Genomic DNA, 22,067 nt, shown 5'->3' on the forward strand with positions numbered 1-22,067 from the left:
AAAGTCAATGCTAGAATAATTACAAGGTAAGAGAGAGGAGACAGGAAAGAAGGGAGGAAAAGAAATGAGAATTGACTTAGTCATCAGACATGATACAGTATAATAAGAAAAACAATATTCTTGGAGACACACGTATTCTCCACGAAGAAGGGCTGCCATTTGAGAAGGCCATCCTTTACAATCTGTGCTTTCTCCTTCACGGACTCTTCAGTGTGTTCCACCTCCATTTTAAATTTGTCCAGTAAGTTTTTCCACTTTTCTGTCAACCTCTCCAACAGTGCATGGTCTGCAGTGTCCTAAAATACACAGCATCACTTTATTCTTTTATTCATATAACAAATATTTATGAATACACACTAAATCATTACTAATATTGTAGGACTAGAAAATCCATTAAAAATGGATTAAACATTGAAACATGTGGCCCTTCCTTCAAAATGTCTTCATTAACATTGTTTGATGATGAACTTCCTATGGTGTGTGAAGTATTAGAAGCAAATTGTTTGGTTGTTGTTGTTGTTTTGTCAGTCATGGGACTTGAACTTGGAGCCTAGGTGCCATCCCTGAGCTTTTTTGTTCAAGGCCAGGGCTCTACCACTTTGAGTCACAGATCCACTTCTGGATTTCTGGTGATCAATTGGAGATGAGAGTCTCATAGACTTTCCTGCCCAGGCTGGCTCTGAACTACAATCCTCAGCTCTCAGCCTCCTGAGTAGCTAGGATTATAGGAGTGAGTCACCAGCATCCAGCACAAGATTTTTTCCTGTAAAGCATGAACCCTTTTAGGGTGGTACACTGGATAGAACAGGAACCATCAAACCACACAAAACCAAACATGAATCCAAGCCATTTACTGGCTTTGTAACCTTGGATGACATTATTTAATTTCTTCTTAAAGTTCTTTTTTTATTATGCAGACCCTAATAAACATCCTGCAGGATTAAGAGCTAACTGGTGTAAATGGTTTGTCTGGGCTTTTTTCTCTTTTTTGTAGTATTCAAGTTGAAATGTAAGACTTCATGCTTGCTAAGTGGGTACTGTATCATTTGAGCCATACCTAATAACCTCTCTTGCTTTGGTTATTTTTGTCTGTTTGTAAATTGTTATTGCCTTGGTTACTTTTGAGGCATGATCTTGCTTTATGCCCAGGTTGGTGTGGGGCTGTGAGCATCCTATTTATGCTTCCATTCATGCCTGGAGATGGTAGGTATGTGCCAATGTATCTAGCTATTGTGTTTCCCCTGTATCTAGTGTAATAGTTGTATATAACTGAGCTCAAATACTGGTTGACATGCAGTCTCTCAAACTTTTATGCTCAGGCTGGCCTCAAACTGAGATCTCTCAATCTCTGCCTCCCAAATAGCTAAGATTGAAGACTTGAGATGTAACTTGTGGCTTTGGTATAAATAAGTAGCATCCTCTTCTTCTCTTCAGGGTACTCAATGAATTGACTCATGAAATGAGGAAAGCAGTAACTCATCCAGATGCACTGTACTCACAAACTGACATGTTGAACTGAAATCCCTCTGTTCAACTACTTAAAGATCATTTTAAAAAGAAAGGAACAACTGGTTTCATGGCCCTGCTGCTTACATGGTCCTGCTGCTCACTCTTCTAAGTGGCCTTTACTTTTGCTTTGTTAAATAAACTCTTTGTTACCATATGTGTGTGTATATGTTTTGTTGTAAAAAAAAAGAAAAGAGAGGGCTGAAAAGAGAGGGCTGGGAAGGTGGCTCAGTGGTAGAGCGCTTGCCTTACATGCTTGAGGCCCTGCATTTGATTCCTCAACACCACATAACCAAAAAAGAAAAAAGCCGGAAGTGGCACTGTGACTCAAGTGGTAGAGCACTAGCCTTGAGCTGAAGAGCTGAGGGACAGCGCCCAGGCCCAGAGTTCAGGCCCCACAACCGGACCCAAAAAAAAAGAAAAAAGAAAAAGAAAGAATAATATGATCAAAATTCCAAATAAAAATTTTAATAACATTGCTGAAAAATAGTAATTAATTGATAATGCAACAATCAATAAACACAGTTACTTGTTCTTTGTTCTGTTGAGACAGGGTTTTGATATATAAACCAGGATAACCTGGAACTCACTTTATAGCCTAGGCTGTCCTGGAAATTGATTCTCTTTTCTGATTCTCCCAAGTGCCAATAAATAGCAGGACTATGAATAATTTTGTAGTGTTACTAAATTTAGATAAACAAATACAATGGAACAAAATATAGGAAATTACAGCTTTTACTCATATGCCTTTATTTTTTCATTCTGATCAAAATAAAACACAAATGTAAACCTAAAAGTGGCTTAGGCTTAGTGGTAGAGTGCCTGCCTAGCATACATGAAGCCCTGGGTTCAATTCCTCAGTACCACATAAACAGAAAAAGCTGGAAGTGGAGCTGTGGCTCCAGTAGTAGAGCGCTAACCTTGAGCAAAAAAGAAGCTCAGGGACATTGTCCAAGCCCTGAGTTCAAGCCCAAGGACTAGCAAAAAAAAAATCTATAAGCTGGGCGCTGGTGGCTCATGCCTGTAATACTAACTACTCAGAAGGCTAAGATTTGAGGATCATGGTTTGAAGCCAGCCGGGACAGAAAAGTCAAAGAGACTCTTTTTGTTGTTGTTGTTAGGCCCAAGACCTGTACTTGAACTTGGTTCCGGATACATTCACTCACTAGCTAGTGACCTGCCAACTAAGCCATGCCTCCAAACCCTCTATGAGACTCATCTCCAATTAACCACCAAAATGCCAGAAGGAGCAGTGTGGCTCAAGTGGTAGAGTACTACCTTTATGTGAAAAAGCCAAGCAAGACTACAAGGCCCTGAGTTCAAACCCCCTCATACTGGCACATACACACAAAAAATCAAATGAAAAAAATTTAAGGCTATAACTATAGAAAATTCAATGGTCTCCACCCTCAACATCTGCAGTCATTTTTACATAATTAAAGTGAGTTAAGCTTTACCTTGGTTGAGAGCATGGTGATGAAATGCTTAACGTACTTATTCCAGGCTTTTTCATTGAGGTAGAGTTGTTTAGCCATTATGACTCTATTTCTTATGATTACCTACAAAAACAATGTGCTATAATCAGGACCCTACAACATTAACAGACCACTACATTAACCTGGGTTCACATATCCATTTCTTCTTCTTCTTTTTGTTGTTGTTGTTGGTCATGGGGCTTGAACTCTGGGCCTGGGCACTGTCCCTGAGCTCTTCACCTGAAGGCTCTTCACCACTTGAGCCACAGTGCCACTTCCAGTTTTCTGGTGGTTAATTGGAGGTAAAAGTCTCACAGGCCGGGAGCTGGTGGCTCACATCTGTAATCCTAACTACTTAGGAGGCTAAGATCTGAGGATTGCGGTGAAGCCAGCCTGGGCAAGAAAAGTCCATGAGACTCTTATCTCCAATAAACCACCAGAAAACCAGAAGTGCTCAAGTGACAGAGCACTAGCCTTGAGCTGAAGAGTTGAGTGACAGTGCCCAGGCCCAGAGTTCAAGTCCCATGACTGACCAAAAAAAAAAAAAGTCTCATGGACTTTCCTGCCCAGGCTGGCTTTGAACCATGATTCTTAGATCTCAGCCTCCTTAGTAGCTAGGATTACAGGCGTGAGCCACCGGAGCCTCAGGTTCCATTTCTTCTTGAATCACTATCCCATACAAAATTTGCTGTTTAAACCATTGACTACTATGAATCACAACTGCTAAAACTGTTTACCTGGAACTAAAAGTATAGTATATAACAGAAAGTCTTAAGTAATTTGAGTTTAAGACTTCCCCTTACACTTAAGACCTCTTTACTTAAAAATCACTATGGAATTGAAAATACTCATCTATTTATTTTTTATTTTTGCTTTGCTTTGGTTTGTTTTAGTCAGTTGTGAGGCTTGAACTCAGGGCCCAGGCACTCTCCCTGAGCCTCTCTTTGTGCTCAAGGCTAGTGTTCTACCAACCGAACCACAGCTCCACTTCCTTTATTTAATTTTTGTTCCAGAACTAGGTCTTGACCCTAGGGCCTTGCACTCTTGCTTGGCTTTTTTGTCATACTCCTAACAACTTGAGATACATTCCCATTTCTAGCCTTTTGCTGGTTAATTGGAAATAAGAATCTCACAGACTTTTCTGCTTGGGTGGCTTTGAATTGCAATCCTCAAGTGTCAGCCTGCTGAGTAGCTAATATTACACCCACAGCACAGCTCAGTGTTTTTATTTATATGAATTGTATCTATTGATATTTTTCTTGACTTACGCTTCAATTATTTTATTATTTTTTTTATTTTTTGGGTCCGGTTGTGGAGCCTGAACTCGGCCTGGACGTTGTCCCTCAGCTCTTCAGCTCAAGGCTAGCACTCTACCACTTGAGCCACAGCGCCACTTCCGGCTTTTTTCTTTTTTGCTTATGTGGTGCTGAAGAATCGAACCTAGGGCCTCAGGCATGCAAGGCAAGCGCTCTACCATTGAGCCATCTTCCCAGCCCAGCTTCAATTATTTTAAATATGCATATATTTTAATATATTACATATTAACAGAAATAGCACTTGTATGAAAAACTGTATTTTTCCACAAGTATGAGTAAAATATTCCATTTTGCTTCTTTTTTTTTTCTGTCCATTAGGGGCTTGAACTCAGTGTCTGGGTACTGTCTCTGGGCTCCTTTTTGCTCAAGGTTTGCACCCTACCATAGCACAGAGTTCCTGAAAGGAAATGGCTTCCTCTTAATTATCCTGTTATAATTCTACATTGAGATGGGACATTATATCTTAGTAAAGTCTTCACATTGCAGAGTATCTGCCTTCCTCTATTCTCTTTACTTTCATCTTGTATGTGCCTAACTTGGTTTTATAAGTGTCTACATGGTTTTATAAACTGTGCAGTGAAGTGTAGTAGTCCATGCCTGTAATCCCAACTATTTAGGAGACAAACCCAAGGAGGATCCCAGTTTCAAGCCAGCCAGGGCAGAGTTAGTGGAATCCTATTTCAATCAATAAACCAGGTAATAATAGCATGCATTTGCAATCCTAGCTAGGTGGGAGGCATAAGCAGGAAGATGTCAATCTAAAGATAATTCTAGAGGTGAGGGGGACATGAGACTCTATTCAAAAAATAACAAGCATAAAGAGCTGGAGCCATGATATAGTACCTGCCAATACTTTTAAGTCATAGAACACTTGCCTAGCAAGCATGAGTACCTGAGTTCAATCCATCATAGCACACATATACATAAAAATCTCATTTAATGGCCAATGGCCTTATAGTAAAATAGTTATCACTTCAATGTCAATGGCCTTTTTATTTTCTATACAAGCTGCTTTTTCACTAGGTTTTCTGAACCTTGTCTATTTGTCCCAAAGACAGTAGAGCAAAGTAATTGGGAGTTCAGAATTTAGGCAAGCATCAGTGGCTCATCCCTGTAATCCTAATTGCTCAGGAGGCTGAGAGCTGAGGATCATGATTTGAAGCTAGCCCTAACAGATTAAGAGTCTAACAGAGTTTAATCTCCAATTAAGCAGCAAAAAGCCTGAAGTAAAGCTGTGCCTGAAGTGGCAGAGTACTAGCTTTGAGTGAAAAAAACTGAGGAACAAATGCCCAAGCCCCAAGAAGCCCCAGTACTGACACACACAAAAAAGAATTTTTTGCTCCTACTTTATAGTTCTAGTATAAAGGAGAGAGATAGACAGAGACAGAACAGATACACAGAGAGAAAACTCTACTGTGCAATGTCTAGATATCAAAGGCAAAAATTTTACCTTTCCATTTCAAGGTCTACCAAAGGTCTATCTCATTCACCAATAAATATATTATCTTTTTCTCTTTTTAGTTTCATCTAAATTATTAAAAATTATAAAATATAACTTTAACCAATAATGAAGTTTGAATTGAAGGAGCAGATGATCAAACCTTTACAGCCAATTCATATGTGGCTAAGCTCCAAATATCTCTTTCATCCATTAGCTGTTTAATGTCATTCTCCATCCTTCCTCTTTGTAATGAATACAAATCATGGTATTCTTCAACAATTCTAAAAGGAAAAATAAGAAATGGTTGTAACAACACATTTTTAAGAGAACTTTGTTATAACCTGAGCAAATACAAGAGAATGGAGATAATTCTTTGCATCCTATCTGATCACAATGGAATTAAACTAGATTTCAAGAAAAGATACTGCAGAAAACACTCAAACACATGGAGTCTGAACCACGCACTGCTGAACAATAGGTGGGTCACTGAAGAAATAAAAGAGGAAATCAGAAAGTTCTTACAATTCAATGAAAATGAAAACATATATTGGAACCTTTGGGATATAGCAAAAGCTGTGATGTGAGGATAGTTTGTAGCTCTAAGCATGCGCATTAAAAAAACAGATATGCCTCTGATCATATAATATTTATCACAACGGACTCCAGAAAATGAAAACAAAGTTTTTTCTTTGTTGCTCTTTTTCTTTTCTTTTTGTTTTGTTTCTTCATTTATATGTTTTTGGGGTGGTATGAGAGAACACAGAAATTGAGGGATAAAAGGTAAACAAATGCAGCAGTGATCCTTACAACTTGTGGTTAAAACCTGGGGAAAAGAAAGGGGAAAAAGAGATGTACTCATTACCTGACTAACGTAACTATAACTATTCTGTATATCACCTTTATAATAACAAATAAAAGTTTTTTTTGCCGGTCGTGGGGCTTGATTAAAATCTTATCATAAGAAAAAACTCATCATAAGGTAATTATGGTATAACTGCTGGATATATTGATAGCACAACATGAAATATTCACAAAAATATTGGCAAAACTTACAAAAAGTCATAACAAAAGTAGAAAGTCCAGTATAATGGCCCTTGCTCTAAACACTTTATATTTTATTCTTTTTTTTGGTTGGTCATGGGGCTTGAACTTGGAGCCTGCGTGCTCAAAGCTAGTACTCTACCATTTTGAGCCACAGCTCCACTTCCAGTTTGCTGGTGATTAATTGGAGATAAGACTCACACACCTTCCTACCCAAGCTGGCTTTGAACTGGATCTTCAGATCTCAGCTTCCCAAGTTGCTAGGATTATAGAGGTGAATCACCAGCACCTGGCTTCATTTTATTCTTTCTTTTTTTTTTCTTTTTTGGGGGTCCGGTCGTGGGGCCTGAACTCTGGGCCTGGGCGCTCTCCCTCAGCTCTTCAGCTCAAGGCTAGCACTCTACCACTTGAGCAACAGCACCACTTCCCGCTTTTTTCTTTTTTGCTTATGTGGTGCTGAGGAATCGAACCCAGGGCCTCATGCATGCAAGGCAAGCGCTCTATCACTGAGCCACCTTCCCAACCCCTTCATTTTATTCTTTATCACAAAACTTTTTACAGTATTATTTTCTAATAGTATAACAACACTGTATTTGATGAAAAGTTCAGAACACAAGGAACAGTACTGCCGCAGTTTTGTTAGGTTTCTTGTTTATGAAGTTAGGATTTATTTTAATAATTTTCATTTGTTGTTTTCATTTGTGGTGCCAGTACTGGGGCTTGAATTCAGGATCTGTATGTTGTCCCTGAGGTTTTTTTGCTCAAGGATGGTGTTATACCACTTAAGCCACACCTCCACTTCTGGCTTTTTGCTGTTTAATTGGAGATAAAACTCTCAAGCTTTCTATCTAGGCTGGAACCCCAATCCTCAGATCTCAGCCTCCTGGATAGCTAGGATTATAGGCATAAACCACCAGCACCCAACTGATTTAAGATTCCTTACTAAAGTCATAAATCCCAATAATTGTGAGTCATCACATTTTAAAATATTTAAAATTAATACAAGATTATAAGAAACTCCCTTTTGGCCACCGGAAAGCCTAAATTAAACACTTCTTTTTATTTCTTCATGTCTACCAGAAAGTGTCTTTTTCCTTCTGATTTACATGGAAGCTCTTCTCAAAAATTGTAATGTGACAAGTAGTATTAGACAAATCTTCGGATACTTCTTTGAGGGATGTTATCACTGGTGCAAGAATTAAAAATCCTCTACTCAGAGTTGTCCATGTGTTTAAAATAAATGAGGAGAAATCCACATAGGTGAATACAAGTATATTAGCTGAATCTATACTACTTGTATGAAAATTAGATAACAATTTTTAAATGACCCAATTTTTTTTTTTTGTCAGTCACAGGGCTTGAACTCTGGGCCTGGGCGCTATCCCTCAGCTCTTCAGCTCAAGGCAAGCACTCCACTGCTGGAGCCACAGCGCCACTTCCGGTTTTCTAGTGGTTTATTGGAGATAAAGAGTCTCACAGACTTTCCTGCCCGGGCTGGCCTTGAACCGTGATCCTCTAGCGCCCAGCCCAAAATGACCCAAATTCATAACAATAAAAAGTTAAAAATTCAGAAACAACTTTAATGCCCCAACAAAGGAGAGACTGACCAGGTAAAATTCAATTTTTTATGTTATAAAATGACCCAAAAGCGGGGCCCCTGTAACCCTAGCTACTCAGAAGGCTGAGATCTAAGGATCAAGGCTCAAAGCCAGCCCAGGAAAGACCATGAGACTCTTATCTCCAATAAACCACTCAGAAAACCGGAAGTGGTACTGTGGCTCAAGTGGTAGAGTGCTAGCCTTGAGCTGAAGAGCTCAGGGACAGCGCCTAGGCCCAGAGTTCAAGTCCCATGAACCGACAAAAAAAAAAAAAGATGACCCAAAATGCGAGGCCCTGGTGGCTAACACCTATATCCTAGCTACTCAGGGGGCTCGGATCTGAGGATCAAAGTTCAAAGCCAGCCTGGGAAAGAAGGTTTGTGAGACTCTTATCTCCAATTAAGCACTCAAAAAGACAGAAGTAGGGTTAACTCAAGAAGTAGAGCTCTAGTTTTGAGCAAAGAAAGCTCAGGAACAGCACCCGGGCTCTGAGTTCAAGTACTAGGACACATACTCATACACACACACACTCTTTCTCTCTCTCATTTTCTCTCTCTCTCTCTCTCACAAACACATACATCACACATACACCACAAAATGACCAAAAAAGTAAAATTAAATATTCAATTTGATTTTACTTTTATAAATAATCCATAAGTAAAAACAAATAATAAAAATATTAATAATAGTTAATTCTAGAAGAGTTACCTATGTTCGTTATTTTTCTATTGTGTTTCATATTTTCAATTCTAAAATTTCAATTCTTTTTGTTTTTCTTTTTTGCCAATTCTGGGGCTTGAACTCAGTGCCTGGGCACTGTCCCTGAGCTTCTTTTGTTCAAGGCTACCACTCTACCACTTAGCCACAGCACCACTTCTGGCTTTTTCTGTTTATGTGATACTGAGGAATTAAACCCAGGGCTTCCTGCATGCTAGGCAAGCACTCTACCACTAAGCCACTCTCCCAGCCTGGTCCTCTGCTTTTCTATTCTCTATCTTTTCTCATTTCTTTGACTCCATTATCCCTTCATGCTGTCCCAGGTTGCAAGTAGCAACAGCGCTCAATAATGCAAAAGAATTCTCATTTAGTTAGTTAGGTAGGTAGGTAGGTAGGTGCCAGTCTTGGCCCCTGCCCCTGAGCTTTTTTTCCTCAAGGCTAATATTCTACCACCTGAGCCACAACTTCACTTTCAGCTTTTTTGTAGGTTTTTGTTTTTTGAGTATTTTATTGTAGATAAGAGTCTCATGGACTTTCCTGCCTGAGCTGACTTTGATCTTCAAATCTTAACCTCCTGAATAGCTAGGATTACAGTATGAGCCACTGGGCACCCAGATGGCTTATTTTATTTTTAAATTCCTACAACAAGTCTGTTTAGTGTTCTCTCTATGACAGGCACTGTTAAGAAAACAAAACAGGGCTAGGGTTTGTAGCTCAAGTGGTAAAGCACTTTTTTTTTTTTTTTTGCCATTCCTGGGGCTTGAACTCAGGGCCTAAGCACTGTCCCTGAGGACTCTTACCACTTGAGTCACAGCACCACTTCTGGCTTTTTCTGGTTATGTAGTACTGAGGAATCGAACCCAGGGCTTCATGCATGCTAGACAAGCACTCTACCACTTCCCAGCCCCAATATGGTCAAATAAATCTTCACTTTTTTATGTGAAGCAACAATAAACAATTAGAAAGGTAAAACATATTAAGTAGCAATAGTGTAGTCAGACTAAATATACAGGTATGGTGTAATTTTAAATAGGGCCATGAAAATATAATAATGAGAAGATAACATTTGAGCAAAGAAATATCCAAAAGAGAGAGAAGGATGCCACACAGCTCTCTGCGTGCTCAAGAATCAGAGCCAGGCCAGTATGTCTGAAACAAAATAAAGAAAGTCAGAAAAGTTAGAATAGTAAGCCATTTTCAAAACATTGCCTTTCAAGCTACAATGGGAGGTACTGTACAATTTTGAGCAAAGAAATAACATTCTGAACTAAAGTAGATCATGTTGGCTAGTGTGGTGAGAATGAATGTAGTGGTTAGTATAAAGGAGAAAGACCTTTCTGAAGTTTTGGCAATGAACCAGACAAGAAATGAAAATGACGATAATAAAAGGTTGAAGATTCTGTATGTTAAGAAAGGAAAATTGGGGGGAGGAGAGAGGAGTTAGGGAGGTGGGGAGAGAAGGGATGGGTAAGGGAAAAACAAAGGGGGGGGTAACAAATGCTCAATAGAAAATGTACTCATTACCTTACTCATATAACTCTAACCCCTCTGTACAGTATTTTTACAATAAAAAACATTTAAAAAAAAAGGAAAATTGAGCCAAGTTGTCAGTGGCTCATGCCTGTAATCCTAGAGACTGAGGAGTCTGAGATCTGAGGATCATGGCTCAAAGCCAGCCCTGGCAGGAAACTCTGTGAGACTCTTATCTCCAATTAAGCACCAAAAAAAGCTAGAAGTGGAGCTGTACCTTAAGCACTACAGTGCTAGCCTTGAGCAAAAAAGCTCAGGGACAGGCCGGGCTCGGAGTTTAAGCCCTAGTACCGGCACCAAAAAAGAAAAAAAAAAAGGAAATTGATCAAATTTGCTGATGGAAATATCTGAGAGATTAAGGGAATCAATTAAGAATGAGTCAAGGATATGGAAACAACCCAGATGTCCCACCACAGATGAATGGATCCAAAATTGTGGTATCTATACCCAATGGAATATGCATACCATTAGAAATGACAAAATAATGGCATTTGCAGGGAAATGGATGGAGCTAGAAGAAATCAGGTTGAGCGATGTAAGCCAAGATCAAAGAGACAAACGGTACATGGTCTCCCTGATAAGTGGATATTAAACCCAAAATGTTAGTTGATACGACAAAATTAACAGGACTTAAGAAACAAAGGACTTCCACTCATGTATGGCATATATGTGCACACCGGAGGGGAACCAGGAAGACAACACAGAACTAGAGGGAATCAGGGAAAAACATAACAACGGGACCCATCAGCTGCACTGGACATTGACCAAAATGAACTAAGCAACTTAATGGCAGTGATGGGAGGGAGGGAACAAGTGGGAAAGAGGGAACAGCTGATGCTATGCAAAACAAAAGAAATGTACATACCACCCAAGGTGGAAGAAATAACTGTATCGCAAAGCTCATAGAACTCATAAATGTTAGACTGTGATAGACAATTTGCTACAGTAAAGTTAGAATGTGTTTGTGACTTTAACTGAGCATCACTATCCCACAATACTGTGAAATTTGGGAAATTATGTAACCACTTAATCACAATAAAAATGAAAAAAAAAAGAATGAGTCAAGGATTTGGGGCCTAGAAACTGGAATGTAGACTTGCCATTAACCAGGACAGCAAAGATTGCAATGCAACAGGACTGGGGATAAGAACAGAAATTCACTGGGCAGTTCCATTTAGATCTCTAATTGGAAATGTTGAGACTTGATTATATGAATCTGAAATTCAGGGAGAAGACTGAAGCTGGAGAAACAAACTCATGTTTGTAGATTTCAAGAAGTTAGTAGCATACCCATTTTTTCAAAAGTCCCCATAAAATAAACTTAAAGTGACTCACTTTGCATTCTTCTCAGCATCTAAAATAGCCTGTTCCAAATCCTTGCGGGCTTTGTCTGCTTCCTTTGTTAATTTTATATCATGTGCCCGTACCAGACAAAGTTCCCTGAAATAAAGGTAAGAAATTTCAAAATCTGGGGATTTCCAATAGTTTCTACCCAGGAAATTAGATTTGCCCTCAGCCCTCTTTTCAGTTCTAATATGTTAAAACTTCCTACTTTTTCTATCTCATAAATCAAATGAAGAAAATCAAGGGAATGTCCTGAATGAAATTTTGCCAGGTATGACAATGGAATCACAGTGGTAGAAGGAAGAAATAAGATGGGGGAAGGCATCCTTTAGAACCATCTAGAACCAAAGCTCAAGCCCACTTTGCTCTACCTGACTCCTCCATCTGCTTTCCTGTTCTCTTTGTTTTATGTCTCTTCCTATCAAATATATACAGAGCTTTAATTTTGTGCTAAGCCATGTCTTCCATTTTTCTACATCAGTGTCTATAGTATCCAATTTTGTGTTTTTTTGTTTTGGGTTTTTTTTTTAGGGTTTTTTTTTGGTCAGTCATGAAGCTTAAACTCTGGGCCTATGTGCTGTTCCTGAGCTCAACTCATGGCTAGTGCTCTACCACTTGAGCCACAGCACCACTTACAGTTTCCTGGTAGCAAATTGGAGATGAGAGCCTCACAGAGTCTCTTGCCTGGGCTGGCTTTGAACCACAATCCTCAGATCTCAGACTCCTGAGTAGTTAGGATTACAGGCATGAGCCACCAGCACCCAGTTACTTTTGTTCTTTTGAGACATCCTTGGCTGATTGCTCACATCTGTAATCCTACCTACTCAGGAGACTGAGATCTGAGGATTGCAGTTCAAAGCCAGCCTGGGCAGGCAAGTCTATGAGACTTTTATCACCAATGCACCACCCGAAAACCGGAAATGGAGCCTTGGCTCAAGCTGAGGGAGAGCACCCAAGCCCAGAGTTCAAGTCCCATTACTGACAAAAAAAAAGGAGACATGCTTGTGAATTTTTTGCATTTAGGACAATCAATCAGTTTTTGTGTGTAGGATAATTATAGTCATAGTTTCTACCTGGTCAATTCTTCAATAACATGCTTGAAATTATACAGTTCTTCTAAAATGCGCTGGTCCATCACTCGTTGAGTCACCAAGTCTTTGTAGAAGTCAATCATCTGCCGGGCAATCTGGTCAAGCATCTGCACATACCTCTGTCTGCATGAGAAAAGAGGGAAACAGGATATTAGGCAAAAGGAAAAAAGGAGGGAAACAGAAAATAGGCATGAAAGAAAGCAATGTTAGAAAACCAACATCCAAGCCGGGCGCTGGTGGCTTACACCTGTAATCCTAGCTACTCAGGAGGCTGAGATCTGAGGATTACGGTTCAAAGCCGGCCCGGGCAGGAAAGTCTGTGAGACTCTTCCTGCTGTTTTTACTTACTGGCTAGGCACTCTACTAACTGAGCCATGCTTCTAACCCCTAAAAACACCTTCTTTAGGTCTTTTTCTTCCCAACAACAACAGCAACAACAACAACACATACACAAATATTTTATAGATTTTTTAAAGTGTATGTTGCCAGGCACTATTGGTTCATGCCTAATCCTAGTTACTCAGGAGACTGGTATCTGAGAATTGCAATCCAAAGTCAATCAAGGCAGGAAAGCCTATGAGACTCTTATCTCTAATAAACTACTTAGAAAAGCCGACTGTGGCTCACACCTGTAATCCTAGCTACTCTGAAGGCTGAGATCTGAGGATCTCGGTTCAAAGCCAGCCTGGGCAGGAAAGTTTGTGAGACTCTTATCTCCAATAAACTACTAGAAAACCGGAAATGGTGCTGTGGCTCAAGCGGTAGACTCTCGCCTTGAGCTGAAGAGCACAAGGACAGCACCCAAGCCCAAAGTTCAAGCCCCACAACCAACAAAAAATAAAAATAAATAAATAAATAACTCAGAAAAAGCAAGAAGTGAAGGAGTGGCTCAAGTGATAGAACACTAGCCTTGAGCAAAAGAAGTTCAGGGACAGTCTCTAAGCCCAGAGTTCAAGTCCCAGAACAGCACGCACACACACGCGTGTGCGCACACACACACACACACACAAACACACACACACAAAAACTATGTTATGTGATGCCAACCATATATCATTCTGAAATTGACAGAAGCAAACAAGCTGGACACAATGGCTCAAACCTGTAATCTTAGCTACTTGGAAGGCAGAGATCAGGTGATCATGGTTCAAGACCAGCTTGGGCATAAAAGTTCATAAGACTATGGGTGATATAGTTCATGCCAGTCATCCCAGTGACAAAGGGAAGCACAAACAATAAAATTGGCCTTAATGAAAGAATCTAGATCATGAGTATCTGTTTTCACATCAAGAGCCTTTGCATTTTTATATTTGAAATTTTTAAACAAAATATTAGAAATGAAGTGAAATAAAGTCAAGTAACTCTAGTGTAAACCAAAAAGAATTATACTAGTACTCTTATTTCTATGTAATATGAGAGTTTGTTCAGCTCATATCCAATCTAAGAATTGTGCTTCTTCCTATAAAAATGTTTTCTATTCATGTGTTCTGTGAGATGGGAATATATGCTTGTGTTTGGGAAAGTATCTATCCAAATTTGTTTCCTACTTTCCCTCAAATAGACTCTCCAATCTAACTTGTGACCTGAATAAACCTTACTGAACAGGGCTCATTTCAGTTTCTTTCTAGTTCATTGCTATACCTCCCAAAGCCTCAGCTCATCCATTTAATCATTTGTTCAACAAATTAGTAAGCAAATGATTATCTCTGAGCTGAACATATAAGGGTTCCAATCAATGCCAAGTTACAGATGGATAAGGTCGACTCCCAAATCTAGAAGTAGTGGCTGACTCCAGATAATTAAAGGAGAAAGTCCTTGGTAGAAGAAGCATAGACATTCTGAATTCCTCCTGTAATGATGTGTTTGCCTGAGAAACACACATACAAATTAGAAAGCACTCAGAGATAGAGAGGAAGCTACAGTAACAAGACAGAGAAGACCTTATTGGCAGACAGCAAGTATTCTCCAGGGTCTGGTGTTACCATTGGCTGGGGACTTCTACTGGATGTTCATAACCATCTTGTAAACAGGGAGGATTCTGCAAATGACAGGATGTAGAAGAGCAGAAATCCTCTCCACTGAGTACTTCCTAGATCTTCAAAAGAGCTCCTACAATGAGGAAATGCTGGGCTCTGCAGAGTGCTTCACCAGTCCATGAAATTATCATGAATTTTGGTGGCAATAACCCTGATATCACCCTGCTAATTCTCCTTTACTTTGTACTTTAATCCCATCTTTACTCTAAATCTTAGCTTTTAGAGCACTTGTATCTCTAGTACTTTGAATTTAGCAATTTTTTAAATTGGTCTCTCTGGCATCTGGCTGGATTTTTCTTTTCTTTTCTTTTTTTTTTTTGGGGGGGGGGATCCGGTCGTGGGGCCTGAACTCTGGGCCTGGGCGCTGTCCCTCAGCTCTTCAGCTCAAGGCTAGCGCTCTACCACTTGAGCCACAGCACCACTTCCGGCTTTTTTCTTTTTGCTTATGTGGTGCTGAGGAATCGAACCCAGGGCCTCAAGCATGCAAAGCAAGCGCTCTACTACTGAGCCACGTTCCCAGCCCGATTTTTCTTATTTTTGCTTTGATTTATCTGTCCCTTTCTGTTTAGACTTTCTGAGATGTGACTCCACCCTATTTTGGCCACTAAAACTTAACTCCTGAAATCAGCTGGAATAGTCCTCTCCAAACCTGCCCCTTATGAGGGGAAAGTTTGTACTTTAATTTGAATAGTAAATACTGCCCCCCCACCAGGCCTGTGTGTTTAAAGGCTTGGTCTGCAGTGTGGTACCCCAAGGAGGTAGAAGAATCTTTAAGAGGTGGGGCCTAATGGTCTTTAGGTTACTGAGCATATGCCCTTAGAAGGGTTAATGGAATCCCAGCCTCTTCTTTGTCTCTTATGCTTTCTAATAGGACATGTGTTTTTAAACTACCATGCACTCTTGCCATGGTGCACTGCCTCATTATAGCTCCCCAAACAAAGGGGCCAACCAATCATAGATCAAAACTACAAAACCGTGAGCCAAAATGAACCTTTACCCTTTTTTTTATTTTTAACAGTATCAGGGTTTAAAGACAGGGCTGATATGCTTGCTAGCCATGCCTCCAGCCTTACTTTTTGCTGCTTATTTTGGAGGCAGCATCTCATGGACTTTTCTGCCCAGCCTGGCTTCAAATTGTAATCCTCTGTATTTCAGTCTCCTGAGTAGCTAGGATTATAGGCATGAGCCATCAGCACCCAGCTGAACCTTTATACTGTCACCCACCTCAGGTATTTCATTATAGTGGCAGAGAGCTGACCAACACAGTTGGCACAGACTGTTAGTCACATATTTCTTTTGCCTTGCTTCTTCATCTATCACTCTTGGTTGTCCTTTGATTGACAACTCAGACCTCAGTTGTCCCTATTCTCAATCTTACTCAGCACTTCTCAGCTTCTAGTGATGTTCTAACTACTCATTTCTAGCTAATCTTAACCATGCTCTTATTAATGGCTTTGTTTCTAAGCTTCCAGAACTCCCAGACTATAGCAAAACTGACAATGTTAATTCCTATTTAGAAGAAACTGATATTCAGAAAGATCTAGTAATGTCCCTCTATTTTGACAATTTAACAAAGGTATCCTTATTCTGCTATTTCTTTTATCATTTTAGAGATGATCATAGTCATAAGAAGAATAATCATAGTAACAATACTATTTATCATCATCACTGATAATAATAACATTTATTGGAGGGGGGATGCTGGGAAGGGATGTGAAGGGTAAACCAAAGGAGGAGGCTGCAATGCTTGGTAAGAAATGTACGCATTATCCTGCCCATGCAATTGTAACCCCTCTGTACAGTATGTTCACAAATAAAATAAAATTAAATTAAAAAAATGGTAAGAAATGTACGCATTATCCTGCCCATGCAATTGTAACCCCTCTGTACAGTATGTTCACAAATAAAATAAAATTAAATTAAAAAAAAAGAAATGTACGCATTATCCTGCCCATGTAATTGTAACCCCTCTGTATAGTATGTTCACAAATAAAATTAAATTAAATTAAAAAAAAATAACATTTATTGAACAACTACTGTGATTTCATTTAAACCTCATTATAATCCTGTGAAACATGACATTACTTGGCACATACTTGGCATTCATTGATTTATAAATGAACAAATGGGTAGTGAAATTGTCCTAGAAGCTATAACCTTTACTTACAGATAAGAAAAACCCAGCCTCTTTCCAATTGAAAAAGTAAAATCGTCTATAAAATACAAATTATGAGTGGGACACTGATGGCTTATACCACCGGCTACACAGAAGGCTGAAGTCTGAGGATCACAGTTTATAGCCAGTCAGGGCAAGAAGTCCAAGAGATTCTTATCTCCAATTAACTACCCAAAAGCTGGAAGTGGAACTGTGGCTCAAGTGGTAGAGCACCAGCCTTGAGCAAAAAAGCCAAGGAGGAGCAGAAGTTCAAGTCCCAGTACCCTCTCAAAAAAAGGGGGGGATGGGAATTACATCTCTTTTTTTGCGGGGGGGGAGGGGGAGGTCAGTTGTGGGACTTGAACTCTGGGCCTGGGTACGTCCCTCAGCCCTTCAGCTCAAGGCAAGTGCTCTATCACTTGAGCCACAGCACCACTTCTGGTTTTCAGGTGGTTAATTGGAGATAAGAGTCTCACAGACTTTCCTGTCTGGGCTGGCTTTGAATGTGATCCTCAGATGTCAGCCTCCTGAATAGCTAGGATTACAGTCGTGAGCCACTGGGACCTGGCTACATTTCTGATCAGTAAAACAAAGAACTGTATTTTTGTGGACTTCTCAAAAGTAGACATAAACACAATTGTAATATAAAACTCAAAACTATGTGTGTGGAAACATACAGTAAATCTCATTCTTTTGTATAATGAATTTGTGTTAATAATTGTAATTGCTGCTGGTAGCTTACATCTGAAATCCTAGCTACTCAGGAGGCTGAGATCTGAGGATCATAATTCGAAGACAGCCAGGGCAGGAAAGTCTGTGATACTGTTATCTCCAATAAACCACTCAGAAAATCAGAAGTGGTGCTATGACTCAAGTGGTAGAGAGCTAGCCTTGAGCTGAAGAGCTGAAGGACAGCTCCCAGACCCAGAGTTCAAGTCCCACAACCGACAGATCTCAGCCTCCTGAGCAGCCAGGATTACAGGCATGAGCCACCAGGTCCCAGCTTATAATTGCAATTTATAATATACAAAGGAGATAGGAAGATTCTGATGATAGTTCAACCTGATCTTGGATAGCAGCTCTCCCCTGTCTGCACAGTCCACACTGACTTGTCGAATAAGTTCATGAAACACTGTATTGTAAATGGCCTGTTCCTTCTTCAACACATGTAGTAGCTGGTGCATCTGGGAGAAGATAAAGTAACCAGCATTTACCACAGTCTTACCAGTAAAAATTGTCTTACAAACTAAGTACACCAAATGTAAACACGTTTTAGTAACATCTGATTTACTTCACTTCATTTAAAAAGTTATATAATGTTTTATTCTATCTAGTTTTGTACATTTTAATATGGTGCCCAAAAAGGATCACATTACCACCACTATGTTATATCTGCCCCAAGATACAAAACTTGCCAGGTGCTGGTGGCTCATGCCTATCACCTGGCTACTTAGAAGGCTGAGATTTGAGGATCATTGCTCAAAGCCATCCCGGGAAATTAAATCCATGACACTCTTATCTCCAATAAGGCACCAAAAAAACCAGAAATGGAGCTGTGGCTCAAATAGCAGAGTGCTACCCTTGAGCAAAAAAGTTCAGGGAGGGGCTGGGAAGGTGGCTCAGTGGTAGAGCGCTTGCCTTGCATGCATGAGGCCCTGGGTTCAATTCCTCAGCACCACATAAGCAAAAAGAAAAAAGCCGGAAGTGGCGCTGCGGCTCAAGAGGTAGAGCGCTAGCCTTGAGCTGAAGAGCTGAGGGACAGCACCCAGGCCCAGAGTTCACGCCCCCGACCGGACCCAAAAAAAAAAAAAAAAGTTCAGGGACAGTGCCCAGGCTCTGAGTTCAAGCAATACAAAACCTGAATCTAATCTTGAGTATATAGACAAACAAAAACTGAGAAAAACTGAAAACTGGCTGTGTAACTGCAAAATATCAAGGTCGAGAAAATTAAGGAGACTGGCATCCATGGCTTATACTATAACCCTAGGTACTCAGGAGGCTGAGATCTGAGGATCACAGTTCAAAGCCAGCCCTGGAAGAAAAGTCTGTGAGACACATATCTCCAATAAACCACCAGAAAACCAGAATTGGTACTGTGGGTCAAGTGGTAGAGCACTAGCCTTGAGCTGAAGAGCTGAGGGACAGCACTCAGGCCAAGTTCAAGCCCCACTACCAAACAAAAACAAAAACAAAAAAGATCCCTACAAAAGGATAAACCTATTCCTAGTATTCTCTTTAATTTACCGATTTAGAAATACATTAAATGATTTGCCCAAAGTCACTGTTAATAAATGTAGAGTCAAGATTTCAATCCAGGCACTCTACCACCAGAGAACAGACTCCTCACCACTAATTTAGTTGCACTGAGTTAGTTACCTTGGTTGGTCCTGTGTATTCCTTACTTTCTATACCAGCTTTCTCTAGCATTGAGTCCATCACATCATTCAGCTGGATCACTTCAACTCTTTTATTAGGTTTCCTGGAAGATTAAGGTGGCAGATGGATATAATTAACATTACACAGATATTCCACAAATAGAAAGAATATAGTATGTGTAAAGCAAATATATATACTACGAAATGTAAATGGAATTTTAATGGTAAGAAAACTTGGCAGAGCTTTATTGGGTAAGCAAGCAAACAGACAAGCAGGCAAACAGACAAGCAAAAAGGCAGGGGCACACTCTAACAGAGTATGGGTGCTCTCAAAGGGAAAGACCTGTTAATGGTATTTTAAAGCATGGGAAGGTGGCTCAGTGGTAGAGCGCTTGCCTTGCATGCCCGAGGCCCTGGGTCGATTCCTCAGCACCACATAAGCAAAAAGAAAAAAGCTGGAAGTGGCACTGTGGCTCAAGTGGTAGAGCGCTAGCCTTGAGCTGAAGAGCTGAGGAACAGCGTTCAGGCCCCACGACTGGACCAAAAAAAAAAAGAAAGAGAGAAGAAAGGAAAAGATTGTAGCAAAATGGAGAACTACTAATGGTTAAGCTAAAAGCATTTCATAGTATATAAATACTGCACTATGTAGATTTGAATATAACTAGACACATGGAACCACTGTAGATGACTGCAGTGTAAATCATTGCATTTATTATTTTTGTTCTCTTCTACAATTTTAAGATTTTTTGTTGCATAAAATATAACTTTTGTTTAAGAAATTATCAAAAAAGAAATATAAGTACACACAATTTATTTTTTCTCAGAAATATTTTAGAAAACAAACTACTTACATAGACGGGAAGAGTAACAGTCTGTTTTCACTATCTGTGAGAAGAGTTGTATATTTACTACAATAAATAAGAGGAAGTAAGTATTATTTCAAGAAAATATTCTGGGAATCCCCAGCATCCCAAAAAAGGAAAGCAGCAAGGAAAAAAAGGAAGGAGGAAAGGAAATACTCAGCACATCTAGTACTCAGAAATATCAGCACATCTAGTACTCAGAATCTTGATTTCTAAGTACTATTCTTCACTGTAAGTAAGTATTTCCTAAAGACATGATTTATGGTAAACTTAAGCCCTCATGAAATTAATAAGGTTGGAGGCAATCAAAAAGGTCCATCATTTACATGTAAGTTCATACATACCTAGATATCTATAGACATAGTTACAATGATATCATTTTGGAACATTTTTAGGTAAAAAGGAAAATTAGTCATATTCCCTTGTATGCAAAAATATAAAAGTTTCCTGATTCATTAAAAAAAATCTCTTTCAACCTTTTCAAAAGTGGAAGGACAGAGGGCCAGGTGTGGTGGTACATGTGTGTAATACCAACACATTAGGAACTTAAGCAAAAAGATGGAGAGTGTAAGACCATTCTGGGCTGCATAGTGAAATCCTGCCTCAAAAAAAGAAATAATATAGTTACTCCCCCAAAATGAGTTCCATGTAGTTATCTTTGGCAAAAACATTGGAAATGCTATATGACACACATAGGATACAATCTGGAGAAAGAGAAACTTTGGATACTTTATTCTAAAACCTAATCTTAAAGTTCCATTTTTATGCACTTTGAAACATCCAAGTGTTGTTTCAGAAAATAAAGACAAGATCCCATACTGGATTCCATAAATAGGAACCAATGAAAACAATATGATTCATTTGCAAGAGTACAGCATGTATTATGAAATCCTGGCTACCTTCTGTAGAATCTATGTGTGTTCATTGTTTCGAAATTCTTTTTAAGGAACATAGTCCATGTTTTTAAAAAGTTCCAAAAATTCAAAAACCATTGTCATGAAAAGATAAAGAACAATTTAATTATGAATATTCCGAACTCCTCTATTGGGAGGCAGCACTTGAGTTTAGATTTCAGGGCAAATATTCGATCACTAGAGTCATGCCTTCAGGCACTTTTTGCTTTTTAGTTTTCTCAGGGATTTGCTCTTCCATTTAATAGTCTCATGCTTAAAGCTGGTCTCAGATTATAGTCTTCCCATCTACACCTCCTCTGTAGCTGGGATGACAGGAGTAAAGACACTACACAGGAAGTTTTCAGTCCTTTCAGTAGTCTTTACTATCTTTCTAAAGTTTTGTTAGGGCATCTAGGAACCCATGTGTACACAAGTGTACTGCCCATGGGCTCCTCTATGCAAGGAAAGCCAGAAATAGCAGATGAAATATTCGTTATATACCATGGTACTTACTCATCGTAACACTCCAAACCTGAAACTCCTGTATTTGACACGATATGAAACTCTTCAGGAATCAAAGTATCTGTTAATGTCTTTGGCTTAAAACAAACAAATAAAAATTACCCTGTTAATACATGAAAAAACTGAGTTACACAAGTCCTAATTTTGGGGTGAGTTACACAAGT

General features: G+C 39.5%; 1 protein-coding gene across 1 annotated transcript in view; it reads right to left on the minus strand.

Annotated features, from left to right (window-relative positions):
• Axdnd1 (axonemal dynein light chain domain containing 1) overlaps positions 1 to 22,067 on the minus strand; it is a gene marked incomplete at its 3' end in the record, with an annotated part of 62,470 nt that overhangs the window by 29,308 nt on the left and 11,095 nt on the right. Inside the window, exons 5-13 of the mRNA XM_013015517.1 lie at positions 21,895 to 21,980; positions 20,477 to 20,533; positions 19,627 to 19,729; positions 18,313 to 18,434; positions 13,042 to 13,182; positions 11,960 to 12,064; positions 5,899 to 6,019; positions 2,964 to 3,065; positions 133 to 296 (exon numbers count right to left, since the gene is read on the minus strand). Of these exons, the coding sequence (XP_012870971.1) occupies positions 133 to 296; positions 2,964 to 3,065; positions 5,899 to 6,019; positions 11,960 to 12,064; positions 13,042 to 13,182; positions 18,313 to 18,434; positions 19,627 to 19,729; positions 20,477 to 20,533; positions 21,895 to 21,980 (1,001 nt within the window). The remainder of the gene's footprint in view (positions 1 to 132; positions 297 to 2,963; positions 3,066 to 5,898; positions 6,020 to 11,959; positions 12,065 to 13,041; positions 13,183 to 18,312; positions 18,435 to 19,626; positions 19,730 to 20,476; positions 20,534 to 21,894; positions 21,981 to 22,067) is intronic.

The sequence above is a fragment of the Dipodomys ordii genome, unplaced genomic scaffold (assembly GCF_000151885.1).
Source record: "Dipodomys ordii isolate 6190 unplaced genomic scaffold, Dord_2.0 Scaffold27, whole genome shotgun sequence".
NCBI classification, from domain to species: Eukaryota; Metazoa; Chordata; class Mammalia; order Rodentia; family Heteromyidae; genus Dipodomys; species Dipodomys ordii.